Source organism: Perissodus microlepis, chromosome 3, assembly GCF_051167445.1.
Source record: "Perissodus microlepis isolate ML-2025 ecotype Zambia chromosome 3, ASM5116744v1, whole genome shotgun sequence".
Classification (NCBI taxonomy): domain Eukaryota; kingdom Metazoa; phylum Chordata; class Actinopteri; order Cichliformes; family Cichlidae; genus Perissodus; species Perissodus microlepis.
The window spans coordinates 4,236,922-4,257,472 of NC_140463.1; the positions used below are offsets into that span (position 1 = coordinate 4,236,922).

Sequence of the window (20,551 nt, forward strand, 5' to 3'; positions counted from 1 at the left end):
ACAGTGAGAGTGTGTTTGGTTGGTGAGAAACAAGCTAATTGGATAGTGTATATGTATCAAGATTGTTAGAATTTTTTTGAATATTTACTGGATGGCATTTCTACTTGCTACTGTTGGTTCTTTACAGATTACGGACTACAGACTTCGAATTTGAGAAGGAGCAGTACTAACCAACAGCTTGCATAGGTTCGGACTGGTACCCCTGCTTGTTTCTGGAAAACTCTGAAAAAGAAAGCAGCCAGTGCTTCTGACCAGCTGGAATTAGATGCGAGGAATACCGGGGTGCAGAAAGTGTTATCCTGGCTGTGTGCTTCAGGTCATTGTCATGTTGTATATACCCCGCCATGACCCATCTTCAATGTTCTGACTGAGGGAAGGAGGTTGTTGCTTAAAATCTCACAATACATGGCCCCATCCTCTCCTTAGTACAGTGCAGTTGTCATTTGCAAAGTTCGGCATGACTTGTCCGAGGTTTGCTTTATTAAAGTCTCCTGCTACAATGTGGGTTGAGCCCGGATTCTTCTTTTGAATTGTACTCAGCACATCATGTAGTTCAGACAGAGCCATACCTGTGTCCGCTTGGAGTGGGATGTAGAGCACCATGGTGATTACCGAAGTGAACTCATAGGGCATGAGGGTGACACTTAATGCTCAGGTTTTTCCAGAAGGAGCAAGCAGCCACTGGAGAGAATAGAAATGCTGTTGGCGTTGCACCACTTTGTGTTTACTATGAAACACATTCCTCCTGATTTTGTTTGACTCTACCGTTCTGTCAACGTGAAGCACAGAGAATGAATCCGACAGCTGGTGGGTGTCAGCCATGTCTCGGTGAAGCAAAGAATGTTGCAGTCCCTCATGTCTCGTTGGAAGGTGACTCTTGCTTTTAGGTTATCCAGCTCGTTCTTCAGCAACAGTACATTAGCCAGCAGGATACTGGGGAATGCTATGTGATGTGCCTGCTGTCTCCGGCTGTTCTGAACACCAGCGCATTTCCCCGGGTGCTTCTTTGTTCTTCACCTCAGGTAAGCAACCTGTCCATTGTTGTTGTCTGCGCCACGGAGTATCTCAGTCAGCCATGATGGGTTGGGTTTAAGCGTCTAAGATTACATGTGCAAACTTGTTACCGATGTTGAGAAGCAATCTGCTGTCGTAAACTATAAAACCAGAAGATTTTGGAACATAGAACAAAGCAATAAATAAGTTAACAACTAAAAAGGTGCATAGTCTGTGCGGAGCGGTCGGGAAGGTGTCTGGACGTGGCCGTGCCATCTTGCTAATCCAAGGCTCCCGCAATTGTGTCCTCCTTCTTCCTGGATCTCAAGGACAGGTGGGCCCACCCTATCCCAAGATTCATCGCAGCGTGGTGGTGGAACATATACTTGGGTCCAGAGATGGAACAGCGCTCTCTCTCTGAGACTTTGTGGCTGTTTTAAGATTGAGTCTGGCTTCAGTTCAGTCTAATTTAGCAGCTCTGACATCAGAGATTGTAGGAGAGGCACAGCCACACCACAGCTGAGTTTCCCACCCGAAACAGAGCGTTAACATCACCTCTCTGGGCTGTGTTGTTCACAAAGTTTGTTCTGGGCTTTTAAGTGGAGGGTTGGAGCTTGTGAGTAATGGAAGCTGAGAGCTGTGTTTGCACATGCTCAGTGTTAAAGGATGTTGGCTGGCTGTGAAAGCTGAATGCTCTCTGGTTAGAAGTAATATCACACATTAGGATAACTGTGCTAGCTCTCTGTCAGAGTACCAGGTCCTCGCTTTGATCACATGACTCTCAGTACACAGCATGATGTGTGCGCTGTAAACAGGAAGCAGAGGAGCAGGTCTGAGGCTGAGACTGAGGTCCAGATGTTTCCACATGTTTCAAGTCTGCCGTGTGTTTGATGATTATTTCAGGTATAGATGATGGAATATGACCAGTCTGATGTGAGCCTGCTTCTCTGACAGCGCCTAACCTCTCTGTGCTGCCCCCTGCTATCATTACTTACTGAGTCCTGGACACACTTACTACCACTTTATTAGGTACAGCTTGCTAACACAGGCTCAGACCTGCTTTGCCTTCAGAGCTGCCTAAAATCTTCATGGCTCAGAATCAGCGAGGTGCTGGAAACATCCCTTAGAGTCATGTGATCAGTGACGTCTTCTTCAGCACTGACAGATAAAAAAGTGCATCCACATAAACAGGATATATAATAATAATAATAATAATCAAATGCTGATTTTCAGCTTTTCAGCCCTTTGTCTGGGTGCTAATCCAGCTGTGTGTGTTTGTGATGACAGTAAATAAATGTCAGACTTACAGCTCCTGTTTTACCTCATTAAAGTGATAAAATGACTTCAGTGCTTTGACATGGATGGTAGTGAAAGCAGGAAATGACAAATGTAGCACAGCAGCGTTTACACGTCTGAGCTGGAAACACAAACTCTGGTATGAACATCATTCATAGATCAGCTTCCAGCTTCTTTTGCTCGGCTATAGTTTGGATGGATTTTCTAGCATATATGCTCATATGATTTTAGATCCCTGACGTTCGCTACTTGCTCTGTAGGTGGCCTCGTTGCGTTTACACTGGCAGCTAAAACAGCTGTGAAATTTAATTAGCACATGAAGGTGTGGCCCTCTTGTTTGGAAGGATATGAAGTTTATTTTTGTTTTTTCTGTTTTTTGAGCGTGAGTCCTGTCCACACTCCATACCAGTGGTGACGGTAATGCACCATGCAGTTGCTTGCCAACCCCCAATAATACTTACAAGAAGAAGAAGAAGAAGGTGTGGCCCTCTCACATTCTTCAGGTGTAGTCCTGCCTATTTTCAGTAAGCACCTCACCTGTGTGTCTGTGTTTAGTGTCCAGGTGTGGAGTGGAGCTTGTTGATTGTATCTCTGTGTGAAGAAACTGTAAGTTTGCTTTATTTCCTTCTTTAACAGTTTGACTGCTTGTTTCCGCTCTGTGATGTTTGAACCAAATGTTAAGCTCTTATATCAGGACAAACTTTGATCACTTTTGTGTTTGAAGACAATTCCACATGATTATATATTATTGACTGATTGAATTCACACGTTATCAGTCAGTAGGTCTGCACTAAAACATTTGTTATTGTGATAAACAGTTTAAATAGATCTGTGTGAAACTTTAGACTAATCAGACACTGATCATTAATCTGATTGAACATTGTATCCAGTTAAAGGGAAGATCAATCTGATAAAATCAGTTTTTTTTGTTAAAAAGTTGAAATTCAGATTTTTACTTAAGTCTCATGAAAAACAAACAAATAAATTAAAAACAAAACACAAAGTAAAGCAGTTCAGGTTTACTCTGCAGGAGTAAACCTGAACTGGGCTTTGACTCGAGTCATGCATAACATGCAGAAATATGCAGAAAAAATATTTAGATGTAGCAGACATTTCCATGTCTTTGTGTTGTGCTGTTGTCATGTTCGCGTTCACGTTGAATTCTGTGATTTTAATTGCTGGATTAGAGGGTTTTTTTTATTATTCTTGTTTTTATTTTTCAGTTTAAAGCTTTTAATCATCAATAGTAGGTCAGAATGTGGTCTCTTGAGTTTCACTGTGTATTACCCTCCTCTGAGGTTCCAAGTCTTTGAATTAAAAAAAAAAAAAAAGCTTCAAACTTTTTTTCCCTTTAACCTGTTTTCCGTATTAAATAATACAGATCATCTGATATCAGAGTCCTTATAGAGCACGCACTCGGATAACTCAGTGCGATTTCAGTCTTTTGGAACTATTTTAACAGGATCAGAGGCTCATGTCTAAAAGATCAAGTCTGAGACCTCCTGATCAGCAGAGATGAAGACCTACAGAGCAGGAAGCAGCCTAATCCAGACTGTAAAAACAGAAGGAACTCACTAAAATATAATTTTAATAGTATGTAGTAAATATGCAGACACACCCAAAGCGTGACAAGTTCAAACATGAGGAGGTGTTGGTTTAAAAATTCCTCTGCTGACAGATAATTATTCTGGCGTCACAGAGACTGATGGAACTGAGAGCAGAACAGCAGGTGTATTTTTTATTATGTATTATTTCCTTTACATAAAATTAATCTGCTGTATGATCTGAATTAAAGTGTAAAACAAACAAATTCCTGTTGTGTTTTGATGTTATATATATCTATTAGCTAACATCTTGTTATTGTTTCTGCTTGACAAAGATCAGGTGAACCGCAAACTGAAACTTTGATACATTCAGTTACTAGTTTTTCCAGTTTAAACTTTCACAGAAGATTGTTTCTTTTGTATTATGCTAGCTAAAAACACGCAACATCATTCATAGCATTTTTGTTTATCACGAACATGATGTAAGACAAAGCAGAGAGCTAATAATGACTTAAATGGGTGCCTCAAGACCCACTTCCTCTATTCTCTGTTGTCATATTATAAATATTATTGGGATCACTATAATATTTTATACCTTATACCTTACCTGGTCTGTGTGCCAACTTTCTACTGGTTAACTGGCCATGGGAGACCGCCTTGGTGGAGGAGGTGGTATCTTCAAGCAGTAGATTCTGTTTGTAGAAACAAAGTAAAAGCAGCCATCAGAAGAGAGTTGGGTTAGAGAGAAAGAGGAGAATTCAAATGGCTTTCAGAAAGATGATGAACTGAAAGAAATTAAGTAAATGATAGACATTATTATTTTGAACTTTGAATCACATAAAGTTATTCCAGTCATTAAATTCACCATAAATATATGCTAAATATCAGAATCAGAATCAGAATCAGAATCGTGTTTATTGGCCAAGTATATGTGCAGACACATACAGGGAATTTGGTTCCGGTAGATGGTGGCTCTCAAGCACAGCAATGTAACACACACACACACACACACACACACACACACACACACACACACACACACACACACACACACACACACGTGTCTATATTTACACATACATACACAAAGCTGTGTAAACCAACTATAAATAACGAATCTAAACTTATATACATGAAATACAGAAATGAATGAGGTGGAATGAATACTACAAAATGTACATAAGGTGCAGCTGCAGTCTGGCAGTGGGAGCAGTGTGACAGGTCAACTGTTAAGAAGGGAGATGGCGAGGGGAAAGAAACTGTTCCTGTGTCGGGTGGTCCTGGTCTGCAGGCTTCTGTACCGTCTGCCAGAGGGCAGCAGATCAAAAAGTCTGTGTCCAGGGTGTGAGGGGTCTGTGATGATTTTCCCTGCCCGTTTCCTGGTTCTTGAGAGGTACAGATCCTGGATGGAGGGCAGTGGGGTGCCGATGATCCTTTCTGCTGCCCGTACAGTCCGCTGCAGTCTGCTCCTGTCCTGTTTAGTGGCTGCACCATACCAGACTGTGATGGAGGAGCACAGAACAGACTCAATGACCGCAGTGTAGAACTGGATCAGCAGCTCCTGTGGAAGACTGTACTATATATAATCCTCAGTTACAAAAAAATCTAACAATAACAGAAGTTAATAAGACTGTATTTACACAATAAAAGAAAAGCTATATTGCTCAACTAGAACTGACAGCCAGAGAGAATGAAAGGCTGTAAAAGTTAAGTTAGGTACAGTGGCATCAAACCATCTGCACAGACAGCATGATAACACAGAGCTAGCCAAGAACACAGAGTGACGTTAAAGCTGAGTCTCTGCAGACCCCAGCACAGCAGCCAGAGCCTGAATTTCAACTGATGAGCAGTCACACTGCAGCCCTTGTTTTTACTTGTTCTTACTTGTTCATGTTTTTACAGTATAAACACGAAAATTTTCGTCTTTGCTTTGTGTTGATAGCTTTTGTCTTCATACCCTAAGAAAAAGATGGTATGTGTTCTAAATAGGTTATGAATTTGTGTTGGTGTGTGGAACTGTAGTTTATAGGCTTATATTGTTAAAATGGTAGCTATTAGACAGTTTCAGGTCATTTTATGGAGACATGAGAAAATAATTTAACACACAAACACACACACAGTTGCAGATGCATTTGTATGAAGGAATAGCTGATAGTGGAGCTGTTCATCCATTCTTTATAATAACAGTGCAGGTAGTTGTATAGATGTAGCATGGACTTGATTAAAAAATGTTGGCTTCTCATTAAAAACACTGCATCACAAATGTTGAATCTGCTTCAATAGAAGGTAATTATGACAATGATTATGAAATAATTACAAAAATAATTATTACAAAATAACTACTAACTTCTGTTAATAAACAGATGTGATTTAAGTAAAAGCACAGATGTCTCTGCGTCCACAGTGTTTGATCCTAGCTGTCTGTCTGACATACTTATGTCTAAATGTGTCCCCATTGGTGACAATCAATTACATCTTTAACTCTGCAACCTCCAGTTTTATGGGGAGAAGGAAAGCCGTACTGAACAAAGAGCTATGAGGAGCGTCTTATTATCAGTAAATTATTGTGTGTTCAGTTCTCTGCAAACTCAGCAGGCATAATTAGTTTGAAACTTTTAACTCTGCTGATCTTCTTTGAATCATGGATCGGCTGAAATGTTTGAAAATGTTTGTAATACGTGTTGAATTCAATGACTCATTGGTTGAACTGGCTGCGTATTACTGGACTGAAGCCTCCAGTCATAGTGAATCAGTTTGTGTCAGTGAATCAGTTTGTGTCAGTGAATGCATCGTGTGTGTCATGGCTCCATCTAGTGGACTGATAGTATATCAGCTGATGGCAGTTTCCTCTGCCTCACACTGCTGTCTGACTGCATTCAGCTGACACTGAGATGAAGCAGGAAAGAAGCAGCTGATATTTGGACAGCACACATGATGGAAAGCAGGATTTCAGTTGATGTGCATGTGAATGATTTGTGTTTCCTCTGCAGGTGAAGGTAGAAAGTGTGTGTGAGCTGATGTGAATTGAGCAGCATGGATCAGTGTGAGGACGGAGAGGAGGGAGTCCCTCCCTCTAAAACCACTCTGTGTGGGGAACATGAGAGCCAGACCAAAGCTCAGAGGTGAGATGACCATCTCTAATTGTCCATGACTCTTCTCCATGTCACATCTCAGCACTCACATCACTGCTCCATCATTATACACAGGAACCCACCTGGACCTCCACCCAGCTCTGTGTCCTTAAAGAGTGACGCGTCTAAAGACAGTGGCATTGATTTTAAATCCCAGCCTCTGTTTGCTGCAGAGAGGTGAGCTTTTAGTAACATGAACTTTTTGAGAGCTTATTTAATATTATTTAATGTTTATTATTATGTTAATGTTTAAATTATTTAACTATATAATTTAATTATTTAATGTTGTTGGATATAAAGTGCAGTTCAAACACCTCATTCCCTGGGATTTTTTGTCATGTGTAAGGAAACATGAAGTTCACCTTAAACAGTTTTCCTGTGTAAATATAATTGGGCAAGATACGAATCCACATTCAATTGGATTATAAATGTATGTAAATAACAGATAGAAAGCACTGGCATAGAGAGAGCATAGACAAAAGTGCATGTGTTAATGAGGCAAGGTGGGTAAAGTGTTGAATGCCCAGAGTAGAAAAGTGCTGTATAAGAACCAGTCCATTTACCATGTAAGGTGGCACTGATAATAATTTCAGTAATATTGCTGACAGTTCGATGGTAGGAACTGTTATTGCATACAATTTAGTAAAGCAAGCCACCTAATCAAACAATCTAAGGCCCCATCCATATTACTACAGTACCTGTTGGATTGTGTTTGAATATGAGATACATGGACATCTACCAATTGGCTGAGACCTGGCTTATCGAAGAACAAGAAGTGGCTACAGCTGTTCAAAATCCCACAAGACTGGCCGACATGATCGACGATGGGCAGGGCTGTGAGCACTGTTTTTTTTTTTTTTTTTTTTTTTTTTTTTTTTTAAAAACACAATATGGATAAGATCTTCGAGAAGGTCATGGCTCTGCTAAATGGATAACATCTTGAAGAAGAACAGCCGGAATTGAGAGACCTGGTGACCAGTGACGTACATTAGACCAGCTGCAAAACTGGATGCAGTTTGTTCGCACTAACCAAAGCAGCTACCATCTTCATCTCATGTGGCGCCCCTGGCGCCAGCTAGATGCTTAAGGCAAAAGCTTACGGGAATAACAATATTCTCCCTTAGATAATAAGACTGTTTGTTATGACTTTCTCCCTCCTCATTCAAGGCCACCCGCGTCGACCGAAGATTGTTGACTTTTGCTTAACCGGGTGAAGGGACACTTTCTCTCAGCTGAACATGGAACACACACTCACACGCACACATACGCATATACACTGACACAGACCTACACTCAACCCCCCCCCCCTTTTTGTTCTCAAACTGATCTCCCTGTTGGAGCTCAGTCTGGGGGGAGTTCTTTTTTTCTCCTCGTCTTTCCTCACATTGTGCATTTTCCATTGTTGTTTGGTTCCGGGTCGCTGCTCGTGCGGCTGACCGGCCAGCTATCTAGCCTGACCTGTCTCCCCAATGTGATGTTTGTGTATTGTATGTATCGTCGGCAAGGTCCGTCTCTTAATTGCCCCTCGGGGATAAATAAAGTCTTCTGAATCTGAATCAGGTGCTACACAAGTTAGAGCACTGCTGCGATCTTCACTACATAGATAGAACCAAATTTAAAAAGAACCATGTCACTATTTTAAAATATTGGCTGAAAGTCTTTCTCATGTTGTAATCATCATTCTCAAAAGTAAATTTTTTATTTTAGTCTGAGTCTGGTAGGATGTGTTAGGATAAACTAATAACAGGTCTGAGCTGTTCTTCACAGTTGGATTCAAGTAACTGGTGCAGAGGGGAGGAACTAGAACTAAAACATGTGCTTATGCTACTTTGGGTGCCAGAAGATGAATACATGTCAAGCACTGAAGAGCAGAAACTGTAAAAACACTGGTGAAATTAAGAGTAAAACCAAAATGTTTGATGCCAAACACCAGAAGTTAAAAGTGTTAAGTAAACATTGAGCAGTGATTAATTCTTCCTAAATCCCATCTGAAGTTTTCCTGACAGCAAGTTGTGAGAGCTGATATATATATATATATTATATATATATATATATATATATATATATATATATATATATATATATTAGTGCTGGTGCAGCGTAGTTTGTACAGTGTAGATGACTCCTTAGAGTAATTTGTCCAGTTCTTAGAGAGCTAAGGAAAACAAAAGAAGACTTTCATCATATGTGCAGTTCTGGCCCAGCTCTGGAGATAATTCACAAGTTACACTTGTTCAGTGGTGAAGACAGTAGTTCAGAGAGGCAATAGAAAGTGCCTTTGTAACTTCAGAGTCAGAGGAATTCCTTAATTCTTTAAAACATGTTAAACCTGTACATTTAAATTCCTTCTTCTCACATTAGGACCATTAATAGTCCTGCATAATGTAAATGACTGTTTACCTCTGGGTGGTGCTCTGTTCTTACACTGCCAACGCTAATTTGGAGTTTCCTTCTGCTCATGCTCAGCCAAACCACTTTCTCTTTGGAATGATGAAGGTATTAAGTCTTCTTCAACTTATGTGACTCCAAATTAAAAACACATTTAACTGCTTGATGTTGTTGGACATAAACTCCAATGCAAACACATGTAATTCTTCAGTGCTCATTGTCTTGACATTTCGTGCTAGTCCATTGGTTCCCCTGTTCTTTGCTTTTATGTTGCATCTTGTTCATTGTTAGTCTTCTACTGTACAATTTTTTTTTTATTATCTTGCAATAATTGGTGTAAATAGGATTGAAATTACACATGAAAGTAATGAACTCAAAATAGGAAATTACACCATCACCAACTCAACAGGAACTAAAAAAGAAAAAGAAATTAAATAACAACACAACAAACATGTTGAAGTACTGTAATGATATTAAAATGTAGCAGAAATCAGAACCCAAGCATGAACAGAAAACTTAAGAAAATAACAAATAAGGACTTGGGTTTTATTTATTTTTTTAAAAGACGGCAAAATGTTTGCCATTGCTTTCTAACTTTTAGTCAGTAGTCACTTGGCTCGCAAGGTGGAAGAACAGCGAACTATGGTGTCAAATTTTAATAATGTTTTGGGGATAAAATGTGCACTAGAAACTTCTGTCTGCCACTTTGTTTGTCTCTCTGGGGACATAGTTGATGTGAAATAATTTTTCATGATCCCTCCACAGAGTGGAACAGGAGAGCTCAGAGGTTCCCAGTGGTCAGTCTGCCCAGCAGCATCAAACAGACCTGGACTCCATATTTATGGTCTGTACATGTACAACAACTACTTTTACATCTATTCTGTTCACAGTCATCTCCATGCTGCTCTTTGTAGACCAGTGGATTGTCAGTGTGCCCAACATGGATCTGATGTTTGGCTCCATGATTTTAGTCTGATTGGGTCATTCATAATGTATTCTGTCCCAGCTGCTGGAGGACAACATCATCACTTTTGTGAAGAACAAGCTGAAAAAGATCCAGAAGGTTCTGAGTCCAGATTACCCAGAATGCATAGAGAGTCAGCGGGAGGATGATGAGCAGAGGAGGAGCAGCAGAGAGGGATTTGTGAAGATCACAGTGGACTTCTTAAGGAGAATGAAGCAGGAGGAGCTGGCTGACCGTCTGCAGAGCAGTAAGATTAGTCTAGCTCCTGATTAACTAGAACATTTTTTCATCTTTGAGGAGATGGATAACATTGGTTTAAACAAAGCTGTCATCTGGAATTTGTAAAAAATGAACTGATATTTTTTTTGGCTGATTTTTCAGAACATCTGGCTGAAGTTTGTCAACTTAACCATAAATGTGCTCTGAAGAAGAAGTTCCAGTGTGTGTTTGAGGGGATCGCTAAAGCAGGAAACCCAACCCTTCTGAATCAGATCTACACAGAGCTCTACATCACAGAGGGAGGGACTGCAGAGGTCAATGATGAACATGAGGTTAGACAGATTGAAACAGCATCCAGGAAACCAAACAGACCAGAAACAACAATCAGACAAGAAGACATCTTTAAAGCCTCACCTGGAAGAGATGAACCAATCAGAACAGTGCTGACAAAAGGATGGGCTGGCATCGGGAAAACAGTCTTAATACAGAAGTACACCCTGGACTGGGCTGAAGACAAAGCCAACCAGGACATCCAGTTCATATTTCCATTCACTTTCAGAGAGCTGAATGTGCTGAAAGAGAAAAAGTTCCGTTTGGTGGAACTTGTTCATCACTTCTTTACTGAAATCAAAGAAGCAGGAATCTGCAGCTTTGAAGACTTCCAGGTTGTGTTCATCTTTGATGGTCTGGATGAGTGTCGACTTCCTCTGGACTTCCACAAAACTACAATCCTAACTGACCCTAGAAAGTTCACCTCAGTGGATGTGCTGCTGATAAATCTCATCAGGGGGAAACTGCTTCCCTCTGCTCGCCTGTGGATAACCACACGACCTGCAGCAGCCAATCAGATCCCTGCTGACTGTGTTGACATGGTGACAGAGGTCAGAGGGTTCACTGACCCACAGAAGGAGGAGTACTTCAGCAAGAAATTCAGAGATGAGGAACAGGCCAGCAGGATCATCTCACACATCAAGACATCACGAAGCCTCCACATCATGTGCCACATCCCAGTCTTCTGCTGGATCACTGCTACAGTTCTGGAGGATGTGCTGAAAACCAGAGAGGAAGGACAGCTGCCCAAGACCCTGACTGAGATGTACATCCACTTCCTGGTAGTTCAGGCCAAAATGAAGAAGGTCAAGTATGATGGAGGAGCTGAGCTAGATCCACACTGGAGTCCAGAGAGCAGGAAGATGATTGAGTCTCTGGGAAAACTGGCTTTTGATCAGCTGCAGAAAGGAAACCTGATCTTCTATGAATCAGACCTGACAGAGTGTGGCATCGATATCAGAGCAGCCTCAGTGTACTCAGGAGTGTTCACACAGATCTTTAAAGAGGAGAGAGGACTGTACCAGGACAAGGTGTTCTGCTTCATCCATCTGAGTGTTCAGGAGTTTCTGGCTGCTCTTCATGTCCGTCTGACCTTCATCAACTCTGGACTCAATCTGCTGGAAGAACAACAAACAACATCCCAGAATTCTGAAACAAAAGAATCTGCAGGGACTCTCTTCTACCAGAGTGCTGTGGACAAGGCCTTACAGAGTTCAAATGGAAACCTGGACTTGTTCCTGCGCTTCCTTCTGGGTCTTTCACTGCAGACCAATCAGAAGCTCCTACGAGGCCTATTGACACAGACAGGATGTATTTCAGAAACCAATCAGGAAACAGTCCAGTACATCAAGAAGAAGCTTAATGAGAATCTGTCTGCAGAGAAAAGCATCAATCTGCTCCACTGTCTGAATGAACTGAAGGATCACTCTCTAGTGGAGGAGATCCAACAGTCCCTGAGATCAGGCAGTCTCTCCACAGATAAACCATCTCCTGCTCAGTGGTCAGCTCTTGTCTTCATCTTACTGTCATCAGACGAAGAACTGGAAGCGTTTGACCTGAAGAAATACTCTGCTTCAGAGGAGGCTTTTCTGAGGCTGCTTCCAGTGGTACAAGCCTCCAACAGAGCTCTGTAAGATGTATTTCACCGTAGCAGACACAGTAGTTGCAGTTTAATAGCCTTTTACCCTTTAACTGCAACGTGTGTGTGTGTGTGTGTGTGTGTGTGTGTGTGTGTTGTGTCTGGTGGCAGTGTAGCAATCGGAATTATTGCCCAAAGTATGTCAAATTTTATTAGACCTTTATTAGGATTTTTTTTTTTTTTTTTATTTACTCCTCAGAACCCAGCCCCTCACATCAAACCACTTGTGCACTGGCGGGAAGGGGCACTAACCAACTGCAGAGAGTGTGGCATGGAGAATTGGGCCCCCAAACCTGGGGGGAGCCTGAATTGTTCTAAAAGAGATTGAGACACAGACAAAAGCATGCCTTCCCACCCGCAATCACACACATACAAATGGCCTCACTCAGCACGAGGCCAGACAGAAATCAACAATGTGCACACACTCACACTTCCTAAACATAATCTATATTCCCAGATCCAGCCATCAGTACCCCCAGACGGGCAATCCGTCCCCAAACCCAAGCATGTCTTGGGTTCTATCCTAGACTACTGCGATTTGTTATTATCAGCATCTCCCAAAAACTCAAAAAAGCCTTCAATTGATCCAAAGTGCTGCAGCAAGAGTACTTAGAAGGACTAGAAAGAGAGAGCAGATTTCTCCTATATTGGGTTCTCTTCATTGTCTCCCTGTTAAATCCACAATTTAAAATCCTGCTCCTCACATACAAGGTCTTGACTAATTAGGCCCCATTTAACTTAATGTCCTTTTAGTGCCATCATCCTATTAGAGTACTTTGCTCACAAACTGCTAACTGGAGCCTATCCCAGCTACCATAGGGCGAGAGGCAAGGTACACCCTGGACGTGTCACCAGTCTATCTCAGTGCATCGCAGACACATTGCCAAATCATATTGAATATTTCTTTGCAATCACGAAGTCTGTATAAACCATCTTGGTTTATAATGACCCAAAAAAATATAAAACCCAAAAAAGTTTTTTTTCTTTTTTTTTTTTTTTTTTTTCTTTTGGCTGGTATTTAGTATTGCATCTGAGAAATTAGGCTTTCTTGTCAAAGGTTGGTTTTGGAAAAAACAAAAAAACCAACACCAGACAACAGCTTTTTACAAATGGTAGAATGTTGCATAAAAAGCAAGTGAGAAATGCAGTGCTCACCCCTAGCACAAGGGGCAGTGGGGTTGAAAAGCTTAAGTGCTTTGCACTTTGTGTAATTCTGAGTTGAATAGCATGGCACAGCAAATGTGTACGATGGAAACTTGTGTTTCGTTGGTTTTCAGATTCTAATCTGGTATGGCTGAGGCTGCTCCTCATTGTATGCATCAATAGGAGGTTATTTAAGAATGACTGAGTTGAAGCTGTGCCGATCAACCCTACCTGAAGCTATCACTATAAATGAATCCTCTGATATCTCTCAGAAAAACGAATGATTTTGTCTTGTTTCCTATTATTGTCTTATCAGACTGAGTGGCTATAACCTCTCAGAGAGAAGCTGTGAAACTCTGTCCTCAGTTGTGAGCTCTCAGTCCTCTAATCTGAGACAGCTGGACCTGAGCAACAATGAGCTACAGGATTCAGGAGTGAAGCTTCTGTGTGTTGGAGTCGCAAGTCAACACTGCAAACTAGAAACACTAAGGTTAGATCAAGTGATGTTTAATTTTTTGTCAGTGATTGTTAGAAAAAAAAAATACGAGGAAGCTAAATTTATCCATGTGCTTTTGTGTCTTTGTGATCTTAGTAAAAATTTTACATTTCTAACTAATACTCAAGTCAGAATTCATTAACAAACAGAAAAAAAATATTGCCAAATCTAGTGACTCCTTGTTGCAAAATGAATACATATTAATGACTGTGTTATTTGTTTTTGCGTTCATAATTTTCAGACTTACTGACTGTAACCTGACAGAGACAAGCTGTGAAGATCTGTCCTCAGTTGTGAGCTCCCAGTCCTCTTGTCTGAGAGAGCTGGACCTGAGTAATAATGACCTACAGGATTCAGGAGTGAAACTTCTGTGTGTTGGAGTAGCAAATCAACACTGCAAACTGGAAATTCTAAGGTCAGATCAGGTGATATTTACATTTTTGTCAACGATTCAGGAAAAAAATATCACTAAGAGGCTGAACTTTATCCATGTGCTTTTTTATCTTTGTGTTTTTTATTCAAAAATCTAACATGGCTAATGTGGCTAAATGATTAAGACAGAATTCATGAATCAACAGGAAAAACATTTAATATTGCCAAATCTAGTAGCTCCTCATTGCACTGTAAATGTACTTTAACACCAGTGGGGTTTTTTTTTTTATTTGTGTTTAAATTTTTTTTAGACTAAATGGCTGTAACCTGTCAGATTCAAGCTGTGAAGCTCTGTACTTAGTTATCCGCACACAATCATCTAGTCTCAGAGAGCTTGATCTGAGTAACAACAACCTGCAGGATTCAGCATTGAAGATACTGAAGACTCCAAACTCAACAATTATCAGGTCAGATTAAGATTATTTTTCTTTTAAAAATGACCAACAACAGTTAAAGATAATGAGGAGAAACTGTAAAGATCAATCTTGCTAAATGTCTATTTTTATTTTATTTTGTTATTAAATAACATTATTAAATTAGATTATTTGACATAATCATAGTAATTTATTTATTCACTATTTTGCTTTATTATTTTGCCTTACCATTCCATGCACATGGTTGACACTGAAAAAATCTACTAGTTATGTATGGATAATTTTGCAGACAACTGCAAATTTAAAATTTAATTTGTCACACACACAAACATACACAGTACGACATGTGGTGAAATGCTTATTGCTGTGCAAACCACAACCATTAAACAACAGTGAAGAATTTACAGATTTGCAGGTTTACAAATTATGACAAAATTTAGAAATTTAAATTAAAAAATTATGTGCAAATAACAATTTAAGAGAGAAATTATAAGAAGTGAGCAAATAAACAGAGTGCGTGCAGTGACGTGTTGTATGCAACTCCAGTCCTACACCTGGTTCAGGGCCTGAATATCCTGGGGGAAGAAGCTCCTCCTCATTCTCTCTGGTTTGGCCTGAAGGGAGCGGAAGCGCTTCCCAGACCTCAACAGTGAGAAGAGTCCACTGTTGGGATGGGAGAGGTCCATGATAATCTTCCTGGCTTTGTTCTTGCACCATTTGGTGTAGATGGACAGCAGGTCAGGAAGCTCTGATCAAATGATGCGTTCGGCTGAGCACACCACTCTTTGCAGATCTTGTCTGTCCTGCTTGGTGCTCTTCTATGGTTAGGTCTGGATCAGGTAACCCTTAATTGTCCCTTAGTAATTCTGCAATAGGTGTAGGCTGCTGGGGGATTCCCATGATGCACTGAGTATTTCTTCTTTAGTCACCTTTCTCACTCATTATGTGTTAACAGACCTATCTGCACTGAGTCATACTTGTTATTAATTTCTGGCTCTCTTCCACAGTATGTCTTTTGTCCTGTCTTCCTATGCTCACCCCAAATAGTCGCGGCAAATGGTCACCCCTCCCTGAGCCCAGTTCTGCTGGAGGTTTCTTCCTGTTAATAGGAAGTTTTTCCTTCCCACTGTCCAACTCTTCAACTCATTACTCTCTCCTGCCATCTGGATCTCAGCATGTTGCTCAAATAGTGGGGCCCCAATTAAAATACGCTTCCCAGCTTTCAGACAGCCTCCGAGACAGCAGAAGACAGGGTAAACTCACCTGTTGTTCTGCAGCAGTGGGGCAGGATGTAAACACCACTTGAAGATTCTTCATTTGTGGGGCAGGGATTGGGTTCCGGCTGTCCGGCTTGGTAATCTTGTGACTGCACTTCTGACTGTTATTCAGGTTGGCCAGCAAATCGTAAATGGTAAATTACCATTACCTGATTCTTGTATAGTGCTTTTCTACTCTCCTGGAGTACTCAAAGCGCTTTATACAACACACCACATTCACCCATTCACACAAGCACTGTTTTGTATACTTGCCAGTGCTTTCTAACTAACATTCACATTCATACACATTCATACTTCAATGGGTGTATCAGAGAGTAGGTGGGGGTAAATATCTTGCCCAAGGAGACTTGGCATGCAGACTGGGGGAGCCAGGGATCAAACCACCAACCTTCTGATCAGCACATGACCTTTTCTACCTCCTGATCTACAGCCACCCCCCCATGTGGTGGTTGACCCATTCTGCAGTCCCAGCCGTAAACCCCTCCACTAGCTCTTTGACAATCTTTTCCACCATTTGAGCCTCCCTCCTCCGTGGGGCCAGAGATTTTCTACAAGTCAGTTGCACCCAGTCCTATATGCTATGATGTTGCATGCTGGGGCAGCAGGTTGAGGGTTACAGATGTAACTAGACTTAATAAACTGAATCAACATCACTGAGTTATACTAATTGTCACAATCCCCAAAGCCCAAGCTGAAGGAGTGTGCGGCAGTCCTCCAAGCAATTAACAGAATACACTATATTACTATATTTGTGCCATGGGCAGAGCTGTATTTTTGAATTTTTTCAGAAATCTCTCAGTCAGAACATATTATGTCATGTTTAGGTCGAAACTAACTTCCTGCTAACTTGTAACTCCATTAAATTTCATAACTTATGTTTTCATGGATTCCTGGATGTTAAACTTAGTTGTTACACTTAGTAAAGCAGCAACACTGATCATTTTATTAACTATGAAAGAATTTAGACAATTTTTAACTCTCAGTGATGCCACAGTGTTCATTTGCCTTTGGGACCTGAAGGAGATGGAGTTTTTGACCCAGATTACTCCGCAAGACTCCTGACTACAGTAGCTGTAATGCTTTGGCAATCCATCAAGCAGTGTGCCTTCATAGCTTACCAAAGTCGTACTAGAACATTTTTTGACAGATTTCTGCATGCCGTGTACCACACAAATTCAGTTCAAGGTCAGTAAGCACAACCAGAGTTCATACATAAGGTGCGCTGTTGATTTTTGAGATCATTAAAGGATTTTAAGTGCGCCTCATAGTGCAAAAAATACGGCAGATAAAATTGAATCAAAGTTTTATTGAACTAACAGAAAATATATGCTCTTAACCATTTTAAGGAGCTTGGAAAGAAAGCGACTGGCCTGTCATGGTCTGTGTGCAGAAGGCAGGAAAGGAAGACCCAAATGCAGAACTCAAGACAGCAAAAATGTATCTCAAAACTCAGCTTTTAATGCTGGTCAGCAAAAAGAACAGAAAACTAACTAGACTAGAAATGCGAAAATAAACTAAGCAGGCGGAGAGAACACACAGCCAGGCATGAGTGTACAATGCAACACAGAGCAAGGATAACACAGGGCTTAAATACACACTGGAGTAATCAGGGAATGGGAGACAAGAGGGACACAGTTGGGAGAAGACAGATCTAATGAGACAAGGGAAGCAAAACTAGAAACAAAGACATGAGAAACTGACGTGCAAACTAAAAACTGAAACACGACAGGCACAAACTTGACACTGAACTAAACCTACACTAAACACAAGGACATAGTTACCAAAACCTAAGAACAAGAAATTGCAAACCAAGAAGAACTGGAGAGCAAGAAATACAAAACAGAACCCAAACCCTAGGTAAAAATCCAAGATCAATAATAATAATAATAATGATAATAATAATGATCGAAAAACCCAAAATACTGGGTCACCGATCCAGGACTGTGATATGTCCTTCCTAAAGTTTTTTGAAGTGATGTCAGGGAACCTGACCTCAGCCCACACTAGGGTTTAGTAATGCCACAATTTAACATCGGTATTCCCATCACTGGTCCTGATCACCCCAAATTTGTGTTCCAGAGAATGGTGAGAGTCAAGGAGTAAGTACTAATCTCAGTGTGTGGGCCTGTGATGAACTTTAATGTTTAGGTTACCATATTCTTTAGTGTAAATAACCGAGTAAAGAAAGATACTTACTTTTTAAAAAAAAAATTTTTACACACGATACTTGGAATCAGTCATATTTCATTCAATACAGTGGGGTACTGACAGATCCAGGATCAGTCCAAATCATCAGCAGTTTGATGCCTGTATGGATGCCATGTAATGTCCATGTGTGCATGCTGAAAGAGAACTGTGCTGGTCTCCCCCCTCTTTTTTTCAGGGTGGAGCCTGCTGGAGTCCAATGGTTGAGACCAGGTCTGAGGAAGTGTAAGTAGGTTTTTAATGTGGTTCATAAAAACACAGCAGCACTCATTTAACCATCTTCAAACTGTCACATCACTCATTCACATCTCTGATGTCATGAGTCATCATCAAACTGTCAGTCAATGAACAGATGATGGATCAATAACTGCAGCTGGATTGTGTTTGTTCTCTCCATCAGATTCCTGTCAACAAATAAATGAAAAATGTAAACATCTATGTTTAGTGAACTTTGCAGTGTTGCTCTGTGGTGCAGCTACGACACCATAGCAAAGTTTACACACTATGTCTACTTGATCCACGTCTGACTCCGCGAACCCATAATGTTTCCACACCACTGAAGGTTTTTTTATACCTCTCTTTTCAACCAACGGCAGTCACTCTCCTCTCAAATAACTTCTGCTTAGCTTTCCGAGCTTCCCTCGGGTCCTCTTAATTGTTGTGACGCGTGTTCGAAACGCAGAGAGGTGCGCTCGATTTGCCACATGGAGCAGCGCGAGAGTAAAGCACGAGAGAGGTGCTAATAATCGGCTCAGTCATTTTTAATGATCGTTGAAAGCCCAGATCGTAATTTAGATTAAAATTCAATTAATTGAGCAGCCCTAGTGTTGTGGATAGTTTTGTGTTGTGTGTCAGAACAACGACTGCTGCTGTCTCCAGGTAGAAAAAGGAGTGATACACCTGCTGTCAGACCTGCAGGTATCAGGCTGTGATGTTCTGCTTTGTAGTGGACAGAAATTATGTTTCTGGAGTGGAACAAATAATTTGTGTGGCATCTTATTGAATGCAGAACAGCTGATTGTTCTGTACATCGTTTGAAATGGTTATTTAAAAAATCAAGGTAAAAGGTCAATGGATGCAAATAACTTTGTTGTTTGCAAAACTTGTGCATAGGATTTTAAAATTGACAATTTATATTTGCATTTAAAGTTATGAAACATGATTCATTAAACATTTTTGTGGTTGTTACAGTAAAAAATATCTCTTATTACATCACTACTCTGATTTTATGGTTTTTGTCTGATTTTGGATCAATTGTGTTAATACAGTATGTCAAAATGAAAACATGACTGTAAATTCAGGCACGTGAGGTTGTGCTGAAAAAGATGATACCAAACAAGGCAAAGGAAACAGTTTTTAAAGGTGAAATGTGGAGGGAAAATCAAAAGTAGTAAAAAATGGCCAATTATACCCTGGACCCCACAGGGTTAAACATTTTTTTTTAAAGTAACGCAATAGTTACTTTTCAAGTAATTAATTACTTTTAGAATATTGTAACTCAGTTACTAACTCAGTTACTTTTTTGAAGAAGTAACTAGTAACTATAACCAATTACTTTTTCAAAGTAACTTGCCCAACACTGGTCCTCATCCAGCAGAATGGCCGTTCCCCAATCTTTCATGCCTTCCGATGATGTTTGTAAAGCGTCCATAAAAAGCAAACAAAGCAGTGATTTGCAGTCACTTGCATCCGCATTAAAGATAAAATCCTACAGAGACGATACTGGAACTTTCCCGTTTTTAAACACACGTTTGAAATTTGATGCCAATGAGATGTTTGAAATGAGCAGGTAAACCGGAAAAGATGCTGAAGTGTCACAAACAGCTCACAGCCAATGTGCTCTGCTCTTTGTAGCCTCCTTCAGGCAGCTGTGCCAATCAGCGATTGAATAGCTCTCAGTGCTAACATTATTTCTTGATGTGTGTTTAAAGTGAGCTGTCTCTCTCATCAGTGAGCTGTAGGCTGCAGAGTACAGATGTTTAATATCCATGCGTGTCTGAAAGAAACTGAGGAAATTTATAGATTCTAAGGCCCATTCAGAGTCCCCTCAACATGAAATCCAGCTCAGCAAATCCATTTATTATTGACCTGGTTAGATTTCCAATGAGGAAAGCAACATT

General features: G+C 40.6%; 1 protein-coding gene across 4 annotated transcripts; it reads left to right on the forward strand.

Moving 5' to 3' along the window:
* Window positions 1–2,808: 2,808 nt before the first annotated feature.
* LOC146389498 (protein NLRC3-like) lies at window positions 2,809–18,661 on the forward strand. Of its 4 annotated transcripts, XR_014797384.1 has the most exons (10): window positions 2,809–2,895; window positions 6,824–6,955; window positions 7,040–7,141; window positions 10,118–10,196; window positions 10,359–10,563; window positions 10,698–12,495; window positions 13,964–14,137; window positions 14,385–14,568; window positions 14,827–14,982; window positions 18,610–18,661. XR_014797384.1 is itself a non-coding variant. In XM_084910471.1 (9 exons), the coding sequence occupies exons 2-9, from the start codon at window positions 6,867–6,869 to the stop codon at window positions 14,990–14,992; spliced, it is 2,787 nt and encodes a 928-aa protein (XP_084766597.1). In that variant the 5' UTR covers window positions 2,809–2,895; window positions 6,824–6,866; the 3' UTR covers window positions 14,993–15,083. The 4 variants fall into 4 exon arrangements, 3 of the variants coding, with proteins under 3 accessions (XP_084766597.1, XP_084766608.1, XP_084766616.1); XM_084910471.1 differs by lacking the exon at window positions 18,610–18,661 and having other exon boundaries at window positions 14,385–14,558; window positions 14,827–15,083; XM_084910482.1 differs by lacking the exons at window positions 13,964–14,137; window positions 14,385–14,568; window positions 14,827–14,982; window positions 18,610–18,661 and adding an exon at window positions 12,704–13,464.
* The last annotated feature ends 1,890 nt before the right edge of the window (window positions 18,662–20,551 follow it).

Coding starts and splice junctions, on each gene's coding strand:
- LOC146389498 (XM_084910471.1), top strand. CDS start 6,867: ATGGATCAGTGTGAGGACGGAGAGGAGGGAGTCCCTCCCTCTAAAACC. Junction 7,142..10,117: donor CCTCTGTTTGCTGCAGAGAG/GTGAGCTTTTAG, acceptor ATCCCTCCACAG/AGTGGAACAGGAGAGCTCAG. Junction 10,564..10,697: donor GGCTGACCGTCTGCAGAGCA/GTAAGATTAGTC, acceptor CTGATTTTTCAG/AACATCTGGCTGAAGTTTGT.